General features: G+C 38.8%; 1 protein-coding gene across 3 annotated transcripts in view; it reads right to left on the bottom strand.

Moving 5' to 3' along the window:
- Positions 1–21,555, bottom strand: part of TXNDC11 (thioredoxin domain containing 11) — a 98,779-nt gene that overhangs the window by 51,186 nt on the left and 26,038 nt on the right. For all 3 annotated transcript variants that reach the window (XM_074965444.1, XM_074965443.1, XM_074965445.1), the window contains one exon: positions 20,605–20,698. In XM_074965444.1, coding sequence (XP_074821545.1) covers positions 20,605–20,698 — 94 coding nt within the window. The remainder of the gene's footprint in view (positions 1–20,604; positions 20,699–21,555) is intronic.

The following is a 21,555-nucleotide window of genomic DNA, read 5'->3' as shown; positions in this document are numbered from 1 at the left end:
TGGTGTTGGTTATGATCTGGTCTATGACAACATTCATAGCCTGACACCTGTCTCTCGGCATGTAAGCCCTTGCTGTGATGGACCTGGCAACATGGAGCCAATCATCGAGGTAGAGGAAGATGGTAAAACCACATCATCTGCTATAGGCTACTGCAACAGAGAACACCTTAGTAAAGACCCTGTGGGTGGCAGCAATGCCAAAAGGGAGTACTCTATGCTGAAAGTGGTCGGGACCAACTATGAATCTGAGAAAGTGTCAGAGAGTGAGGTAAATGTCCATGTGAAAACAGGCATCCATGTTGAGAGCCGTAAACCAAGTGTCCTTTTTCAGGGATGGAATTATAATAGATGCCACCATGACCATGTGAAGCTTGAGTTTGTGAATATACTGGTTGAGATGACAGAGGTTAAGAATGGGTCTCTAACTGCCTTTCTGTTTGGGGACTAGGAAATATGTCAACTAAAACCCCTCTCTTGCTACTGAAGAGAAACCTAATCTCTCTCTCCTCTCTGTAAGAGACACACCACTTCTTGTTTGAGAATGCTCTCATGAAAGTGGCCCAGAGCGGAGGTGGGGAAGGGGGTATTTGAAGGGTAAGAACACAAACTATCATAAGGGAATTGGGAATAAATTTAACAATGATGAATAATAAGCCCAGTTCTTTTCTCAGCAACAGGACATAGGATTTCCGGGGAGCCACCCCTAAGTGCTACAGAAAAAAGGGAAGAAGAAAAAACTGTACCTCCTGCATAACCATGTCAGATTTGGGCATAAAGAAATTGGCATGTACATGGAGTGTGTTCCTAAACCACTAAATCTGATGGGAAATATCATGTCTGAGTCATAATATAACATTTTCTTAAATAGAAAAAATAAACAGTCATATGATTTGTTTTATAATATTTATATTTTCTTTAACCAGAAACTACTTTTAAAGTTACACTTTTTGTCCCATTTTCACATTATACGTAAAAATTTTAACCCAAATGTAAACTCTCAGAATTCCAACTCAAGCACACCAACATTTCCATTCAGCTTTAAACAATACCTACGTAAATTAGGTACAAGTATATTTATTGACTAACTCATCCACTGTTCACCTTCTACTCCTGGTGGAATTCTGCACAAAAAATTAAAAGTTCTGCGCACAATATTTTAAAATTCTGCATATTTCATTTGTCAAAATAACACACTAGAATCACACCAATTTCAATTATTTTTGGTCATTTATTTCAAAATACCTGTCAGCAAGTCTGTCTGTAACAATACAGACAACAAAAAAGATTTAGGAATTTTTTTTTTAACAAATAGATTCCTTACTAGGCATATAAATACAGAACTCTGAGTAATAATTCATTTAAACTCCAATACAGAACCGTATTTCCCACACCCCTCAGAAGCAGTGCAAAAGGGGAGTCAGGGATAACGGAGGGAAGTAAATTGCTGAGCAGGAGCCTGGGTGTGAACTTGGAGGGCTGTTGGGTTTGGGTGGGAAAGTATGGAACAGGAGTTTTTGTCTTTTTTTTGCAGGGGGGGGGAGAGCAGGGAGGGATTGTTAGGGAGCTTCCCCCATGCAGACCCTGGATGACCCCTAGCCTCTCCCATTCAGTCAGGTACATCTGCTCCTGATCCCATGTGTCTCTGTGCCCTCACCCAGCCACTCCCCTGTCCCTATGTAGCTCTGCCCCACCTCCCCCTGTGTGTCTGCATCTCCCTCCCCCAGTGGCCCTGTGCCTCCACTCCCATTCAGCCCCTACCCCAGTCTGTCCTCCCCCACTAGCCCTTATGAGTCCCTGTTTAACCCCCCCCCCCCCAGCACCCCACAGACCCCGTCTCCTGACATGGCCTAACAAAAAAATAGAAGTCTGTGGGGCTCATTAAATATGGACATGCACAGTGGCGCAGATCCTTTTGACTCACTGCTGCAACATCACAGCTCAGAATTAAACAACGTACATTAAAAAACACAGAAGTGATATCTCTGTGTTAAACCAAGTGATAAACTGCATAGCAGTGCCTTTATCATGAATCTCTGATGGTCTCAACTGACTCCATCCACTAGTTCCCTTCTGCCAACACAACTACTTTATCAGCTTTTTAAAAATAATATATCAGTGAAGTCTTCCAAAGCATAAAGCAAATATCACTTCCAAAGATATTGTTTTGGTTTAAACTGAAGTGAACATGTTCCAGTTTTACTATGTCTGTCCTACCCTCCCCTTGATGATCCTAGCCCTAATTAAGCATGATTTTGACTATGTGAACAGTCCCACTGAAGTCAACAGGGCCACTCACATGCTTGAAATCAAGCACCTATTGGTTATGCTGCTGAATCAACAAGGGGGAATCAAATGACCCAAACTCCAGCAGCCAATTCCCACAAGGCAGTACTTTTCCAGCCACTTGGTCACAAAGAGTGGCCATCAAAAGAGTGCAGCTGCCATAACTGTCATATTTCATTACCATCATGGATCCACAGGATCGATGCTACAGTTTTTAAACAGTCTCTTGGAGGAAACCCTGTAGTGTGCCAGATCCACAAGGGGTCTCAGGATAGGCCATACAACCTTACTACCTCCGAAACCGAGCCTCTGGCTTCACCACTACTGTTGTATGCTATAAATCCTCCCCTGCAGTCCACACTGAGATACACTCCTGGTCAGAGAACTGTGCACTCTTCAGGGACTAATGCACCGCAGCAAGCATCTGAAATGACACTAAGCAGCGTTTTCAAAACAGAGTATGGTTTATTTGACAACTGAAACACAGCAATGGAAGTCCTTAGGATAGCATAAAGAAATGAAAGCTAAAACGCAGTCCGTATGGCCAAGCCAGCACAATTAACCAGCCAAGCTGCAGAGGAGTCTATCCACTCGGACCTCTTTATCAGTCGTAGGTGAGAGCAGCCAGCCTCTTTCAGAAGCCCACTCTATCCTCTGCTGGTCACAAGTTCTTTGTCTCCAGGCAGGACCATGCCAAGTTCACAACTCCACCTGCTGGAGCCTCCCCATATGGAGCATAGATCATTCAGTCCTCAGGGCTTCCATTGCCTCTCTAAACCCTTTATTGCTCTAGCTCGGTTTCAACCAGTTTCTCAATGACAAATTCATTCCATCCAGACAGCAAAGTGAGACATATGTGTTTTCTATGCTGCTTCAAGAGCAGTGTTAACACTTGTGTCCACTGGATGCAATGCAAACTACAGAGGGAAACTGAGGCATACATAGTCTTCATAAAAATATTACAGAAAATGTCCTCTTTGTCACAACTATAATCATCCTGCTTTCACTTTCATCATATGCTGTTCTGCTATTAAATCAAATCCAAGGGTCTTATATACCATCTTTTGTATAATAAACAAATACTGCTGTAGAACATTTTCTTCATAAACCCACTTGGCATGTATCACCACCTCATCCAACAGACTTTTCATGGGGCAGGTCATGGCAGGAACCGATGGCCCAGGCCCAATGGATGCCTGGACCAGACCACAGTAACACAAACAGCAAATCATTGCAGAGGCTACTTCCCATATTCCAAACCTCCCAGCAGTTTCAAACAAACTCCATTTAAAAACAAACAAATGCAACAAGAAAAAACCTACTAGAGAAGCATTTCCTTATTTTCCCCCTGCCCCCCTCCCCCACTAATAGGACGTATTAGTTATAATTTCTCTCTCCCTCTGTGGTCTATACAGCAAGACTGCTAAGTAAGGCAACCTGGCTTTATTGGGTGGAGGAATATGAAAAAATGTACCAATTAAAAACTTTCTAAACTCTAAAACATTTTTAAAATTGTTTTTCTGTAAAATATGTGACATCTATGAAATACATGACAGCATGATTAAATATGAAGATTTAGCAGCTAATTTGAAATGATCCACAAAACTGCTGGAAATGGCCCACCTTGATTATCACTACAAAAAGGTTCCCCCGCCCCCGCTCTCCTGCTGGTATTAGCTCATCTTAAGTGATCATTCTCCTTACAGTGTGTATGGTAACACCCATTGTTTCATGTTCTCTGTGTATATAAATCTCCCCACTGTATTTTCCACTAAATGCATCCAATGAAGTGAGCTGTAGCTCACGAAAGCTTATGCTCAAATAAATTCATTAGTCTCTAAGGTGCCACAAGTACTCCTTTTCTTTTTGCAAAAGTCACAAGAGGCGTTACCATTCTAGAATAATGTAGCCATCCCCAACTCAAGCCGATAAGGCTCTTAACACACACCACCTCATAATTTATTAGCTATGGACTCCATGAACAACTGAAATCAACTGGGGTAGAATCAAGTCCTCTGGGTAAAATCCACTTCATGTGTACAAATTTGAGTAAAATCCACTCCAAAAGACGACCAGGTTGATATTCCAGTTTTTGGTTGGAGCAGGGCAACAGCAATTCCTGTGCCTGTTGTCTGGGTTACTGGATCCACACAAAATCTCAGATTTGCAGTCCCTCCTCTAGCTCGTGTTCAATGTAGCCTTGCATACTGGCCTATCTTTTTTCTTTGCATGCACTGGGAACACAAGCTCCTTTGTGCAGCTGCCTAGCCAGCAAGCGAGCAATTCCATGCAGAACTTAAGTGTTCAAGGGCCTTGCGCCAGTTCTCTGCACCTGTATGAATGTCACCCCATCTTTCCAAATAGAGTCAAATCGAACCATACATAAGACACTGAATGTAACTCCGATTACTTATTAAAAACAAAAAAATATTCTGGGGGGGTCTTAGACTCCTATAAAGTTACATAAGAATTTGCAGTTGCCTTACACAAATAAAATTGAATATTCTAACATTTTGGACCTCTGTCCCTTTTAAGGCTTCTCAGGGAATATAGTAGGGATGCAATAACACAAGTGATGAAGCAACACAACACAGTATACATCAGAAATGTCTGTACAGTTTAATGATACAGAGGAAGTTAGCAAACACAGTAGAGCCTACAAGATGAATGTTGCAGTCACCACCAAAGGGAAGAGAACAAAGGAAGTCAAAGGCAAATCTCAGGATGACCAGGCAAAGGATTCACCTTAAGAAAATAATTCTATCTCAGAGATTCCCCAGCAAAGTAATACCGTACACAGCAAAAACCTCTAATGCCTGCCAGGACCACTGAAGTGAAGAGATCTGACTATAACGTAATTCACAAGATTTATGGGAGAAGGAAAAAGACATCTATAATTTACACAACTAATAACAACATCATCTAGGATTTTAGAATAGTTCAAAAAAGCCAAAACTGAAAAAGCCATTGCTGACAATTAGCAGCAGCTGATTAGATAGACAGACGTCATTTCCAAGCAAGGAGTCAAGAAAAGAGCATTTAAAGATATCTATACTAGTCAAATGTAATTTTTTGTGGAGGGCAGGGAAGAGGGAGAGAAAAATTGCCAGCTAAGAAGCTTATATAAATCCATATCTGGAACTATGAGGGTCACCAGTTATTAGTCACCAAAAGCAATTTATAGAAACAGCTGACAAATTGGAGTTAAAGATTCTTAAAAAGGTCACCTCAAGAAAGAATTGCATAGGCACACAAACAATCCATTGGATTTAGATAAAGAATTGAAAACTTACATACTTTTGAATCTGAAATTTGAGCCGGGCTTCAGGATTGCCAAGCCACATCAGAGTGATGATGGGAAGGTAATAATACCTTATAAGAAGTTGATCTAAAAGTTTGTTTGCATAATATTTACAAGTAAAAATTTACTTGTAAGGTGCTTATGTTGAACAACACACACACACACCAAATACCCTTACATACAAGTGCATATATTACTAAAGATGCTTTTATCAAAATGGCTTCCAGGACTTACTTGGATCCCACAACTGTACTACTCCATTACCCAGTGTTTCATAGTATGTAGGATTCATGTTGAGTTTGGATGACAAGTCCTCAGACGTCATAGAGTTGATTCTTGTGCCAATTTAAAATTCTCATACATATCTGAAAAGTATACTGTTATGGTTATAACTAATGAAAGCAGCTTTTTTTTAAGTGACTAAGTCCGCAGAGCGGTACCCGGTCAATGGGAGCTGCGGAGCCGGTGGTTGGGGTGGGGGCAGTGTGCAGAGCCCCCTGGATGCCCTTATGTGTAGCAGCCGGAGGGGAGACAGGTCGCTGCTTCCAGGACCCATGTGGAGCCAAAGCAGGCAGGGAGCCTGCCTTAGCCCTGCTGCACCGCCAACCGGACTTTAAACAGCCCTGTCAGCAGTGCTGACTGAAGCCGCCAGGGTCCCTTTTCGACCAGGCGTTCCGGTCGAAAACCGGACACCTGGCAACCCTAGTAGTGCAATGTCAGAGGATACAGAATTCAGATGCAGCCATAGCTGGGTCAAAGGAAGTAAACTCATTTTACTTCTCCAAAACATAAGTACTGCAGGTAACGATGAACAGGTTTGAAGAATAAAAGAATGAAAAACAAACATTTCCAGTAATTGTAATTTGGACAGTTATCCCAGAAATCTATCATATGCACGTGTGTTCTTCTGTGGTCACCTGAACAGTCTTTGAGAAAAAAAAAAACAATAAATCAACCCAAATAGGTTGATCATATTATTTCATTCCTTCTCACACTCTTTCTAGTTTAATTACAATAAACCATGTCATTAGGAGCAATTCAAGTGACCAGCAAAAATAAATATATATAAACTAGATAGATAGATAGAGATAGATAGATACAAAATGTTATTAGCAACCCTCAGGAAAGCTTAACGCAGAGACTGAAGATATGGGTTACACTTGTGAGGCAACCTTTAGTGTGGATTTAGCTGCACCCAGGCTTCCTTTCTCTCACTCATCTCTGCCATTTATTACAGTTCATTTTTAAAAAAAATTATGTAGTGTGCAAACTGAATAAGATGGCCTCTATTAAATGTTCAGTTTTGGCTTGTCTCTTGCATATTCACTTAAAACAGTTCTTACTGTACTCAGTTTTCAATACAGTAGAACCTCAAGAGTTACGAACACCATCGGAATGGAGGTTGTTCGTAACTGTGAAATGTTCATAACTCTGAACAAAATACGTTGCTCTTTCAAAGCTTTACAACTGAACATTGACTTAATACAGTTTTGAAACTTTATTATGCAGTAGAAAAATTCTGCTTTCCCTTTATGTTTTTAATAGTTTACATTTAACACAGTACTGTACTGTATTTGCTTTATTTATTTATTTACTTTATTTATTTATTTATTGGTTTCTGCTGCTGCCTGATTGTATACTTCCGGTTCCAAATGAGGTGTGTGGCTGACTGGTCAGTTTGTAACTCTAGTGTTTGTAACTCTGAGGTTCTACTGTAGTTTCAACTAGATTATGCTAGACCGAATTATAACAAAAATAAAACATGAGTCATCGGATTTAAATTACACAATTTTATATAATAAAACAATGAAAAATTCAGTGCAGGTGACTAATATAAAGAAACTAAAAGGAAAAAAAAAAAGCAAAAAATAAATGACAAAACCAGACAAAGTATAAAGACTAACTGAATGGACAAAACATTATAGTTCATGAAAGACAAATAGTGATGGGATGATTTGAAAAAAAATGTGCAAAGATTTATAAGAAGGAAAATTTGACAGAGCACATCTAACAAAGGAATAGAGCAAATAAACATAATAAGTCTCCAGAGTCCTTTTAGTTCCCTCAGATTATAAAATCAATCTGGGAATGCCAGAGATCATACTCCTTGGTGAAAGGGATTCATATCCTCCCACTCAGCTAAGAGGTCTCTCCAAAGATGGAGGTGAGTCTTATGTTTTTCAGGAAAAAAAAATTTCTGATTAAATGTCAATTAAAAGCCACAAAAATATTGTGACCTGATAGATACTCATGATAAAATTTTATTCTGCTACATTCCCATAAATAGCAATTTTGACCTTTAGGAAAGTACATGATTACAGATTAGATCAGGGGTTCCCTAATTGTGGTATATGAGCTTAATGTTCCATCATTTCAGTTCACAATTTTTTTAAGAAAGCAATATGTTAACCAATAAAGTTTGTGAGCCACTGTTTTAGATTATTTTACTGTGGACTCAAAAAACTGTGTAATAAAGGTGGAGTATTCCACAGTGGAGTTTGCCCACTCATGATAGTAGTGAATCTGCCCAAATATCTCACACACAAGGAACATTTTACAGAAACTTGGAATGGGCAAATTACTCATGGAGGTTAAAGAAAATAAAAAGGATTTTGAATTCTGTTAAAGTGAATCTGTTGTTTGCAATATTCACCCAACTCTAACAGAGACAAATGTCTTAATTTGCAGTATAAAAACTTCAGCCTGTAATCAAATAAAAACAAATGTTGATTATTGTAATTAAATAAATAAATAAATAAATAAAATAAAATAAAAAAAAAGTAGCAGAAAATGGTTTAGTAAAAATTTAGTCCAGTTGAGCATATTACATCTCGTATGACATCTGTATTCTATGATCCAAGATTTGGAGCAAAAATATTTCTATTACTATTTCAGCAGAATTTGGTGTAAATTTAAAGAGTAAAAGCAATGAGAGAGAAAATATATAATTTGATCTGTGCTATGGTAAAATATTACTAATTTTTTGCATTAATGTGTGACAGTTTCAGCAGATTAAACAGTCTCAATTCACAGACAATGCAAGAGCATGATTTTAAGAATCTAATATAATTATTTATGATACCTAAGTGAGCTAATTTCCAAGTCAAGCTTTTAAATTGCACATTTTATAACAGACAACTCAGTTAAAACCTGGACCATATCAAACAAGTACTGTACATTGTTGAAAGAATATAACAATCTGTTTCGTAATAACATTAACATTTGCTCAACTCCAAATAGTAATGTTTCTTTTTGCTTATCTTTCACTCTACAATTTATATGAAGCAAAACAAGCTGTCTCAATATATGAGATTACAAATATTGCTAATATAAATGATTTCATCACGTGTCTGTTTACTCAGAGGGTTGGAGCACTGATTTAGCATTACATTATTCACCTTAGTGAGACACTTATTAAACACTGTAGGAAAAAGCTGAAATTCAGATATTAGCTTAGCTACTCTATAACTCAAATCAACAGCCATAAAGTTAGAGTCACCCTGCAAAATGCACTTCCCTGAACCAGACAGACCCTTCTGTGTTCCCAGGGAATTCACACTATGAGGCATTGCTTTGGGAGCACAACTTTACTTCTGGCCAGGATGAAGTTCCGCTAGTGAAAGCAACAAAGGCGAGGAACTGAATCAGGTCCCTCCTTGTCAGTAGCAGCACCTACTTTCATGAGAGTTCTAGCTGCACGTGGACTCTACCAGAAGGAAGGTTTACAGTTCTTTTCTGATACTTATTCTTTGTGATAAATTGGACAAATCAAATACATATATAACAATGCACTGTGACATATACTTCCCCTTCAATGTTTCATTCCCATCGATGTAGTGGGAATTCTGTAAGTGTGTGTCAAGGAAACTATTCACCCACTGGATTGTACACATATCTCGTGATAAAAAAAAACAAACAGGTAGTGGAGCACAGACTTTTTTTTAGTTTGGATACACATATGGCCAGACTAAGAACCTGATTTTAATGCAAGCAGTTTTAAGGCCTATAAGTAAGGCCAAGATTTTGTTACGCATATTTTTAGTAAAAATCACAGACAGGTCATGGGCAATAAAGAAAAATTCACAGAAGCCGGTGACCTATCCATGACTTTTACTAAAAGTATGCATGACAAAATGGGAAGCTGCAGGGGTTCCCACACCACCCCTTGGGGCCCAGCTGGGAGCTGCGGGGCATCCCCTCTGCGCGCAGCAGCCCAGGAGCTGCGGGGCACCCCAGCCACCTGCGGCGGCCCCGAGCTCCCGGCCGCCCCGGCCGCCCGTGGTGGCTCTGAGCTCCCCAGCAGCCGGGAGCTGCAGGGCTCCCCCACCACCCGAAGCACCCTCACTGCCCACAGCAGCTGGAAGCTCCTGGGGCACTCCCTCCCCCGTCCGCAGCAGCTGGGTTCTCGGGGTCCCACAGTTCCCATCCTCCACAGGCAATGGGGGGACCCTGCAGCTCTCAGGCGCTGCAGGCTCAAGTCATGGAGGTCTCTGGAAGTCATGGATTCTGTGAATTCCGTGACAAAATCGTAGCCCTACCTATAAGTAGATACACTGAAATTACAGATCACAGAAATTTACAGTGAAAGATTAAAGAAGAGAATGCTAAACAGTTTATATAATCAATTCTGTTTGACAAATAAGATTTTACAAGTAATGTCTGACATTTCTAGTTTTTTATTACTGTTTTGATGCAATGTTTGGAACAAGCAAAGCAGCAATGTACAGCAGAATTCCTCTATGACTCAAAGTCTCTCTCTCTCAAAAGTAGAGATATTTTTTATCCCTCCTCTAATAGCCAAAAGAACAAACTCTCACCAAACTGAATTTAAAAAAAGTGTTCTTTACAGAGAAAGAAACAGTCAAGAACTGCAAGCAGCTCCCCCAATGTCCACTTCTCCTAACAAATAAAAGAGCAATACATTACAGGCATTTCAAGATAGACAAAGATCAAATTTCACAGTTAGCTACTTAAAACAGCAAAACCCGTCTAAATTCTAGCCAGAACCAAGTGGTAGAACGACAACAAAACTGGTATGCTTTCAGGAATGTAATACTGAACGGCAAGGTCTTGGTGGAAACAAACAACACCACTACAGATACTGCTATCTTGTTATTAATTATTCTGTATCTTTCAAAAAAAAAAAATCCAATCACAGCCTTAATACATCAGTAAAGTCCAAAGTTAATCAGACAAACAACTGTATTCCTTAATCTCTCCAGTCTGCCTTTTGGGGAAAAAGTGGATGTCAGATCATTTATTTCAGAATGTTTACTTGCCTGCCCACTTGTATACAGGGATTTTAAAACCACTACTGCAGTGGAAAGCTGTCTCAAAATAAATGACTTTCAAGTAAAACCTATTGGGTAAGCCAGTCAACCAATCTGTTCCTCAGTTTATTAATCTGTAAAATGAGTACAATGATATCTGCCTCCTCATAGGAATGTTGTTGGGCTTAGATAATGTTCGTAGAGCACTTTTAGTCCTCAAATAGAGTCTTAAGTAAAAAGCATTGGTATTATTAATACACACATTACAATCCCAAATAAAAGCTATTCAAAAGAAACAACCCATGAAAAAAACTCTTATGTACATCAAAAACTAAAACCGACAAATTCAAGATTTTTTTTGCACATACACAAAACTACTACCTCAAGGAAATACACCTTTTATAAGAAGGTATCCGTGTACTGAGACTGTGAAAACAAACCTCTCTTACAGTATTATATGCTGTTTATAAGAAGCATTTTACATTATAATGTAAATGCAGTGAAAAGACACGAGGATATTTCCCCAATGTTCAACATTCTGTATTTGCTCATTACAAGTGAAATATGAAAGGAATAAAATAAGGCAATAGAGCAAACCTCAGTAGGCAGAACGTAACTAGAATAACCAACACAAATCTTAATTTATCAACCTTACAAGCTTTGTATATTTAGTCATCAGAACAGCCTTTTGCATTTTGGATTCTTAATGCAAAACAACAGGAAATAAAAACTGCTTATCAAGTTATTTTATATTAGCATTATTGTGCCATTCAGGAAGGTATTTAAGCATGCGACTTAAACTTTAGACCCTCCTGTGCTGCTGGCATATTGGCCAGTCCAGTTCCTGCACTGATTATGTGCGCTCGCTAGTCATGGTACGTCTTTCCAGGTAATGACAGCGCATTCTATATCCTCTTGTCACCGTACCTCTGCTTGAATTCTGTCAACTTCAGAAGTTTTCCCCTGTTTGAGGCCTTCGATGGCTGCTTTAATTTCATTGGGTGTTATTTATTGGTCCCTCTTCTATTTCTAACTTAACATAGGCATTCCTCTGGAAGCTGTGTATGACTGTGGCTCTACACAGTTTAATATGGAATGGAAATGGTATTTTCCTTCAGCTGGCTTGTTCTTCATGTGTTTCCAACATCTGTCCATAAGCGTCCCCGATGGGCATCACCCGTCTTGAACTGGTTCTTCCTAAGAGGTCTTTCACTATTCTGTAGAGTTCTTTGAAGTCTCTCTCAGTGGTACATCTTGTGCCTCTGCAGACTTCTCCTGAACCCAGGCATTTCTGTCTTGCCTGCTTCTCTTCTTTATTTTTTGACTTTTTCTCTACATCTTGCACCTGCCCGTAAAAGCTCTGCCTGTGTCTTGCTCTGTCCTTTTTTGCCTTCAGAACTTTCTGCTTGTTAACTGCTGCCCGTGTTCCAGATGTAATCCATGCATCTTTCTTCTACACCTTTTGGAGGTCCAGCTGTCTCAACTACGGTCTTCAAATTTGACCATCTATCTTCCAGACTTTCCTGAGCCTGTAAAATACTGTAACTGTTGCTAAAAGCAATCTGATCTGTATTTTGTTGTCCTTGAACTTTGCTATTGCTGTAACACTCTTTTTGTCTGTCTTTACGATCTTTTTAAGTTTACATTGTAACGCGGCCACTAAAAGATAATCATCCAAGCCAACATCTGGGTAGGGACACTCCTCAAAGATGATGCTCATCCTTGAGATAGACCATGTGTGTGTATCTGGTTAACAGTTGCATTCTTTGCTGATCTCCATGTGAGCTTGTGAATCCTCTTATACTGGAAGAGACTGACTCCTATCTTTAGAGGGTTTGTGCCACAGAGAATCAAAAGCGGTTTGCTATTATCAGCATGGATGCCTTCCACTTCTTTGCCTATGATATCATGGTTAGGCACATTATCCAAAATTTGCTGTACCTGCTCAAAGAACGTATCCATTTCAGGGTCGCCTGCTGAATTTGTTGGTGCATACACTTGGATTACTGTACACTTGATATGTCTTGTTTGCAGACTGGCTGTTATTCTGCCATTCATTGGTTCTCAAGCCAGCAGGGTCTTCGCTGGAATGTTATCCTGCATAATTCCTACACTTCTTTTGTGCATTCCTTCTCCTGAGTATAAGACTGTAGCACCATCAGACAACATCTTGTCACTCCCTGCCCTTCTCATTGCACTGACACCAAGTATGTGTCAGTGCAATGAAACATGGTATTGTTTTCATATTTTGTGTAACTTGTGCCAGCTTTCCCTTACTACACAAAGTTCATACATTCTATGTGCCTACTCTTGTTAGAAATATGGTCATCAGCATTTGATGTCTCGAGATCTCTGCTTCCTTTCAGTTTTCACTGAGATCTTCGGTCTTGAGCTCCATCTGTACTTAGCAACCTCAAGTTTTGGTTTAACTGAACTGTTTCTGCTGCAGTAAGGTTTTACCTGCATGGGTCACAAATCCAACTGCAGAATCCTCCTCTTTTAGCCAGTGGGACCAGCAGTGTTGCTAACAGTGCAGAGCATTTGACTAGTGGTGTTGAAACGAATGGTTAAAGTTCAAATTAAGCATGTGTTTAAATGTCTTGCTGAATCAAGAGTCTATATGATCATCCTAAATGTTGGATTGATGGGTGAAGGATAGGGAACCTAAATTATGGTTCCTAATATCGTTATCTGTGCGTTTTATTTTGAGTGAATACTAAGCAGATATGAGCAAGTTCTGTTTGGTTTTTTAAGGACAAAACTTCAAAAATCACATTTCTGTCTGAAAACTGTGTGCATACTATAGCTAAACACCTAAGATTACGATAACTAACAGAAGCGGGACAAAAATATCTCTGTTTTTCCAGTTTGTTTACTCTGTCCATCTGATAGTACTTTGTGTACAATTAGCGTCATCATTTCCCCATATAAGTCAGTTTCTCCCTTACTGAAAATATTCAAGCATCCACAGGAGAGAAGAAAAATATTTATTAAAAATACTAAAGAATTTTAAAAAATCAGGATGTATTAATTAAAGGGTGCTCTATCAGAAAATTATGTTTTGTCATTTAAAAAAATTGACAGTGTCTTTAACCTTTGCATTAATATATATGCATACACATACACTTATATTTCTATATTTGCTGGTTTATAGCACCTAGAGTATTAAACAGATGCCATATAAACTGAAAAACAGATATAGAAAGCTGCACATTATCACCATGTATGTTTTCTAACTTGTTTCTACAGAATTCTATCCCTTTTCTCACTGGTATGTGAGGTGGCTGCTTTTGTTGTCATGAAGACAGAGAGATGTCTGCCTTTGTTTATAAATACGAAACATATGTAGCAGTTCAGCCATTATTCAACAAAATCCCACGCAGACTCTCTCACTTTCATCATCGTTTTTTAAAGAAGCCTAAATCTTTTCATATCAAAAAGATGCAAATTTGAGTGCCTTCTACAGAACTGCATCCCAGTGCACCAGAAACTACTGGAGGGCTTAGCAGAACACTTCAAGGAAGAAAGGATGCTCATGTCTTTGGGGGAGATAAACAGTTAAATATTTAATTATAAGAATGTAAATAATATTATTGCTTAACTATATCTTTTCTCTGCCTTGTCTTTTAAATTGTAAGCTCTTCAGGCAAGGACTATTTGTATCCTGCTTGTACAGTGCTTAGCACAATGGACCCCCAACCTTTACACACTACAACAACACAAATAATAAGTAATAAAGAAATGGGTAATAAATGGAGGCAGACAGAATAACACTTTTTAAAAAAATGGAAACAATAAAATCTGCTGAAAAAAAATCTATGAAATTCAGCACAAGTTCAAAAAAATAGCCATCCTAAAACTTGCGTACAAAGATCATTCTTTTCCTGTGGCACAAATGCCAAAATATTTTCTAACTAAAAAGGCAGATGAATTTAAATACACAAGTTCTCCATCATCCAGTATGTCTGACTGGATGAGCAAGTAAGGACCTTCTGCAAGTTGGCCAGCATTTGCACTGCTTAAATTACATGAAATGCAACTTTTCATCCATATCCAAGCTTCTGACGGATTATTTCTCTGCAAACACAGCTGCCTCTGACATCTCTGGTTTCTGTTCACTGCCATATCATCACATGACAAAAAGTTACAATTCAAAATTCTTAACCATTTTAAATGTTTTGCAAACACTCATCTTTCCATCAGCATAACTTTTAACAACTCTTTTAAATTAATACTTGCCATTTTTGGCAAATATACTGGTTTTTACTAAAGATCTGTTTAACAAAATTAATTAACAAAAATATTTATGAAATAGGTGAACAACTCTGCCTGCCAGGGATGCACCATTACTGGAGCCGTTTTTCCTGATAGTCACAGGACAGCTAGTGCTATCATGTAGTGTCAGAGAGTAATGTCACACAGTGAAATGCTGTATAATACAGAATAGAAAAGGAATTCATGATAAGTTTCATTCGGCAGTAGACAACATGGGTAAAATGTTTTATGGTGCAGAGTGATGCTTCTTTTGAAGCTGACAGCCTGAGGAGTATATATATATATATATGTATATATACATATGTACATGTATATATATATATATATATATGTACATGTATATGTACATGTATATGTATATATATGTATATATATATGTACATATGTATATATATATATATACACACACACACACACACACACACATACACACACACCAGTTATCCTTTTTATAGCATAGCTGGCTTTTTGTTTAATAAAAAAATAAAATGGCTATTTAACTTACAGTAACTTTTGTTCTTCAAGATGTGTTGTCCACACAATTCCACGCTTGGTGCATATGTGCCCTATGCGCATGAGATCAGATTCTTTTGGCCAGCAGATTCTGTTGGGGCCTTGCCTGTATCTTAGGCATCATAGAGTTTAAGGCCAAAAGCGACCACCAGATCATCTAGTCTGACCTCTTGTCCTTGCCCACCCCCTACCTGAAAGCATAAAGGGTGGAGTGAATCCAATCATCCCTCAGTTCCTTCACCAACAAAGGATCCTGGAGGAGTAGAACGCCAAAGGAGCAAGGAAGGAGGGCAGGTTGTGCAATCCATGTGGGCAACACATCTCAAAGAACCACAGTTATTGCAGGGTATGCAACCGTTCTTTCTTCTTCAAGTGAGCATCTAGCACTCTTGGTGACTAACAAGCAGTTGTCTGTTTGCTTGAAGGCGGGTTGTAGGAGTCCTCAAACAATGACAGCAGGACAGTCCTACCGAAACAAGGATCTGAACTGGACGACTCTACCAAAGAATAGTGTCTTGTAAAGGTGTAGACTGAGCTCCACATATCTGCTCTCTTTGCTACTCACAGGTTGGACTATACAGTCAGAAGAACACATGTGATGCTGTAATGTCATCGTTACATACAATGGACAGCCTGTAGTTGGGAGGAATAGGAGTACTGAGGGGGGTATCAGAAGGGATGTTCCCTATGAGTCCTAGATCTTTTCCTGATACCTCTTATGGAATTTCCTCTTCAGTCTCTTCCTGATTCTATTGTGCCACCCAAGGAGAGGGAGGTGAATGGAAGATAACTCCCTGATGTTTCTAGATGGGGATGAGGAGGAGTAAATGTCATCTAAGGGATGGACCATTCTATATGTAGTGTCTTGTCTCTGGGGGGGGGAAGAGGTTGGTGTGATGGACTGATATGTCTGTACATGTCTATATCAAATTGTGACCATTCCTTGACACCACCATTTTGAAGAACATGATTTGCATTTTGAGTGTGTAGCTGTGATTGCCTAGAGATGGCAAGGATAGACCAAGGTAGCTTATTTTATGCCAGTCACCTCCATGAAGTGACTAACAAAAGAGTTGCCAAGGTGATTGCCAGAACCATGAGTTTGCTAAATAGGGTGGCCAAACTAAAGGAAACTGGTTCTTCCCCTTTGCCTGCAGGGGAAACTAGGACTTTAAATACCTAACTGGGGCTTTGAAGCTGGTCAGGGAGTCACATGAGAGAGGAGACAGAAACTTTAAGAGCAGGGTTTGCTCAGTTTCTCACTCTCTCAGCAGCCAAACAACAGAAGAAATACATGGTTCAGAGAGCTGAAAGGGCCAACCTTTTTGACATACAGACTGGACTTAAGGACTCATCAGAAGGGGTGAACACAGACTTGGGGGGAGAGTGTACAGGCTTTTGTTGTTCTGTCTAAACACCAGTAACTCTTGTATGCTTTGTTACTGTGGTTTTAGAAACCCCTGTGCAAAGCCTGTGTTCCTTGCTTTACCTGCCATGTGGTATCCAAAAAGAGTTAAACTATAAATTAGAATGCCCACTGAGATGGACTCTGAGGGAAGCATGCATAAGCAAATGGGGAGGCTTGGCAGGGGGTCACAATACTGGTTTAAGGGTCTAAGGCAGCTGGATTGCAGAGTCCTACATCCCAAGGGGCCATACAGGAGGTCTGCACCCGGAAGCGTGCCTTAGAGGCTCAGAATTGGGAACAGTGACTGGATACTGCCCAGATGTAACTGGCTTGGAGACATGTGGGCCAAAGGTCGGGTGCAATTACAACAGACTGATGACTGTCCACTGGGGTACGGAGGTGGTAGGTACCAAGGCTCCATGGACCAAGGCACTTTGTACCAAAGTTGAAACCTACTGAAGAAAAGATTAGATTTTTTTCCCCCCCGCAATGGGCAACATCTAACTAACTATAAGAATGAATTAACTAACAATCACCTAAATAGTAAGATTACTAACTAAAGTCAGTAGCACAGTGCACACAGAAAACAGGGGAACATTGCAGGAGTTTGGTCTCACTGGCATGATCAATAAGAAGAAACTGAGGGTCAGTAGGGCCCATTCCCCCTTATAGCCCTTGGGTGGGGATACACAAGGACAGCTAGGGTGCAGGCACAGCCTGAACAGACACTACTGGCCAAATGAAATCAGGGTGCATGACACACAATATCAAAGAGTTGAATCCATGTGGATAATTACACAAAGAAGAACTAAAAATTAAGAACTCTACGAGTACACATTCAGAGAACAAAAAATATTCACAAAGTTCAATTTTCAGTTGAACAAAAATGTGATGTCACAACAAAGCAATTATTCATAATTTACCTCATTAATGATCTGATCCTACAAGGTGCTAAGTACCCGTATCCACTGACATCAATGCTCTATACCTTCTAGAATCAGCTCCTTGAATAGGCTTTCATGCCACAGAACAACACTCGGCTTTTTCCTCCTACTCTGCTTTCCCATCATAATAAATACCTTATAGATTAAATCTTACTGTAATAGTATGTGTTAAAGATGGCAGCATAATTCTTCTGAACAATCTAAGAGTATAAGCGCTTGTCTACATGTCACAGCAAAGCACATTCGAGGGGTGTAATTTGTAAAGTGCTCTAAATGTGCTGTGCTATAGCTGCCCTGTATAGACCCAGCTAGTGCAAACTATAAGGTATCTAGACAGGTTTCAGAGTAGCAGCCGTGTTAGTCTGTATTCGCAAAAAGAAAAGGAGTACTTGTGGCACCTTAGAGACTAACAAATTTATTTGAGCATAAGCTTTCGTGAGCTACAGCTCACTTCGTTGGAAATGCATCCGATGAAGTGAGCTGTAGCTCACGAAAGCTTATGCTCAAATAAATTTGTTAGTCTCTAAGGTGCCACAAGTACTCCTTTTCTTTATAAGGTATCTAGTTTGCCTCAATGTATACGACAAAACACGTAAGAGTTAAAGGAATTACTCAACCAGCAAAAATAAGACAACCTGTCTTCCTCAGCATTTTAAAACACAAATTATTGATCTGCATAATTAAGGAAAATTAAAAACATAAAATAAGGATTGGGTCTCAAATGATGACTAATTAATAATATATCAAACTGAAAGCTGGGACTACTCTGTTCTGCCAAGTTTTGCCACCAATTCACTTATCTTGGGCAAGCTACTCCATCTTTTTATACCGCAGGTCCCCAACCTATGAAGTTGGGTCAATGATAATTACTCTTTTCACAAGACTGTTGTGAGAATTAATATAATGTATGCAACAAACTGGATAAAAGAGGCTATAAAAGTTTTATTATTTAGTGTTTCCGCAACATTTGGCATGAAATTATCCAGATACCATGTTCATTACACCTAAAAAAATTATGACATTTACAGGCTGCAAACATGAAAACAAATAATGTTCTTTAAGATATTTTTGTAATTATATTTTACACTGTATTTATTCTTGGTGTACAAGCTCTTGTTTCAGAGATGAAGCATTTTAAATGCAGGAATGTTTTGTGCACTTTTCTGTGCAATGTACTCAGAGTTAAGAAACTGATGGTTTAATTAGGGAGGCCTGCTCAGTGGTGTGTAAAGCACTTTAGTTTGTGACATCATTGCTTCTGCTCCTAGGAAAATGTGGTGAAAATGCTCAGCACTTAAAAAGCTACAACAGGAACACAATTACATGTTAAAATAACCTTTCAAAATACATATAAATACGTTATGCTTTATGTTTATGCCCTGAAACATGAAACATTTGGGGGGTTAGTTCTCCTTTAATTTGGAAACTAGAATAAAACTCTCCAAAATACAGATATGTCCTTTGCTTAGATAGTCAACCTACCCCCATCAGCATGAATATCCATCTACTAGCCACTAAAACAGACATAAACCAAATCAATGATCATCAGTCAGCAACAGAGCCCACTCTCGGAGTTTTACTTTTCCCCCTTAAAAAAGAAAAGAAGAAAGATTTAGTTCTTCTTTATGCATAACCTTTTTTTTTGGGGGGGGGGGGTCAAATTTCTTGATTCTAAGTTACCACTGTGGGAGGCGCATCTCCTTTTGTTAGCAGTTGTCTAACCTAAGCTCCGTGTAAGAAGAATCTATCTTTGTTTTACCATAATCACCCCCAAGGAAGTAAATATTTCTTTGTTTAGCATCTTTCAGTGGAAAAGGTAACTTGAAGAAATTTACAAGATGTTTCCGAGACATTAAGTAATGTAAAATGGGGAAAGTGAAAAAGCCAGAAGCTAAATTAAACAAAGAGACAGGAAAGACCTGAGGATGAGCCCCAGTGTCATGTCTTGCACTACCAGACTTCTGACTCCAGTGTAAAACAAAACTTACCTGAAAAATAGACAAACATACCATGAACTTTAAGTGGCAAATCAGCAATCTCAAATCTATGTTTTTGAAGAGATTGCTCATATGAGTAAAGCTACTCAAGTGTAACTGTTTGAAGGATCAGATCCTAAAAACAGGAATGCACTCAATTTTACTTAGACTTGTGATTTTGCTTCATTTTCATTTGGCTACAAAAATTATATTTACTTTTGAGTACTTTTGTACCCAAATAGTAGACAATGAAATGTGACATGAAACAGGAACTGCAGTTCCTTCAATAAAGTGGAGAGACTTGGCAAATAAGACTTGCTGGATATATTTAGTAAACTATACAAAATGAAGATCACATTTATTATGCTATGAAAATGTGACAACAGATAAACACACTATGTATTTTATTCCACTCTGCCTGTCCACAAAATATATAAGATACCTTTTATTTAATTAATTTTTGTTTTATTCCTTAATCCATTCATTGTCTATTAACAAAGGAATACAACTTAGTCGTCAGACCAATACTAAGAGCTGTAATTCTCAAATTACAAAATATTTCAGATGAGAACTGAAGTTCACATATGTAAACTATTTGCAAAGGTGCCTTAAATTCTTAAGATTAAGCTTTTACCTTTCTTTAATGAATGTAATGCTGATGTGAAGAATGTCAAATAACCAGGAGGCTGAGGTGAAGCATTGAACTCAAAATATCCTAGAACTCCAGGCTGCAAGAATAAGAATTAGAGTTAGCTAAGCTATTACAAAAGTACACATTTATGGGACACTGCAATTATTTAACTATAGTAAAAAACAAACAGATTAAAACATTAAACATTAATGGGCTGTTTTGTTTTGGAAAAAACAAACTAGCCATTTTTCTCTGCAAGAAAAGTGGATCTTAAAGGAGGGGAAAAAAATCAGCCAATACTATAATTTGGAAAATGTGCACAAGACCAAATCTGTATATATGCAGAACATTATAATTTCAGTGTTACATATTTCCTGTGTTAGTGGTTACATTATTCTCTAAGCAAATGGTAATAATTTAAAATACTTGCAGGAGTCAAGCTTCAGCACCACCACGTTGATGGAATATTTCATTTTCTACATAGCACCATACTGCGTTCTTTTGAAATTGAGATTTGGGATTTAATGTGTCATTGTACAATGAAGTCAACTGTAACCCTTTTTCAACATAAAATACTTGGTTTTCTTTAAGTTTTTACTATACTGTGCATGATTCACATCTATATATGAAGCCTCTGCATGACTGCCAGTCTACATCACACTGGTAAGCCATCAGCCATATGAGATTCTTGCAAGGGAAATAGTGAGAGACTGATTTCACAAAAACAAAGGGAAGAAACCCAGATCCTGGCCCAGGCAACCAGGTAATTTGAGATTTAAAGGATCTGTGATCTCCAGAAAGAGAGACGAAAATTTTTGTCCATCGAGACTGGGTTGAGGGTGCGGAGAATACTGGTCACATCAAAATAGGCAGAGATTACAGATCCTATTCCATGTGATAATAGTGAAGGGGTACAAAAGTGATTCTTAGAACTTAGATACTTGAGATCAGAAT

The sequence above is a fragment of the Natator depressus genome, chromosome 10 (assembly GCF_965152275.1).
Source record: "Natator depressus isolate rNatDep1 chromosome 10, rNatDep2.hap1, whole genome shotgun sequence".
Taxonomy (NCBI): Eukaryota; Metazoa; Chordata; order Testudines; family Cheloniidae; genus Natator; species Natator depressus.
This window is presented reverse-complemented; position numbering and strand designations above follow the sequence as displayed.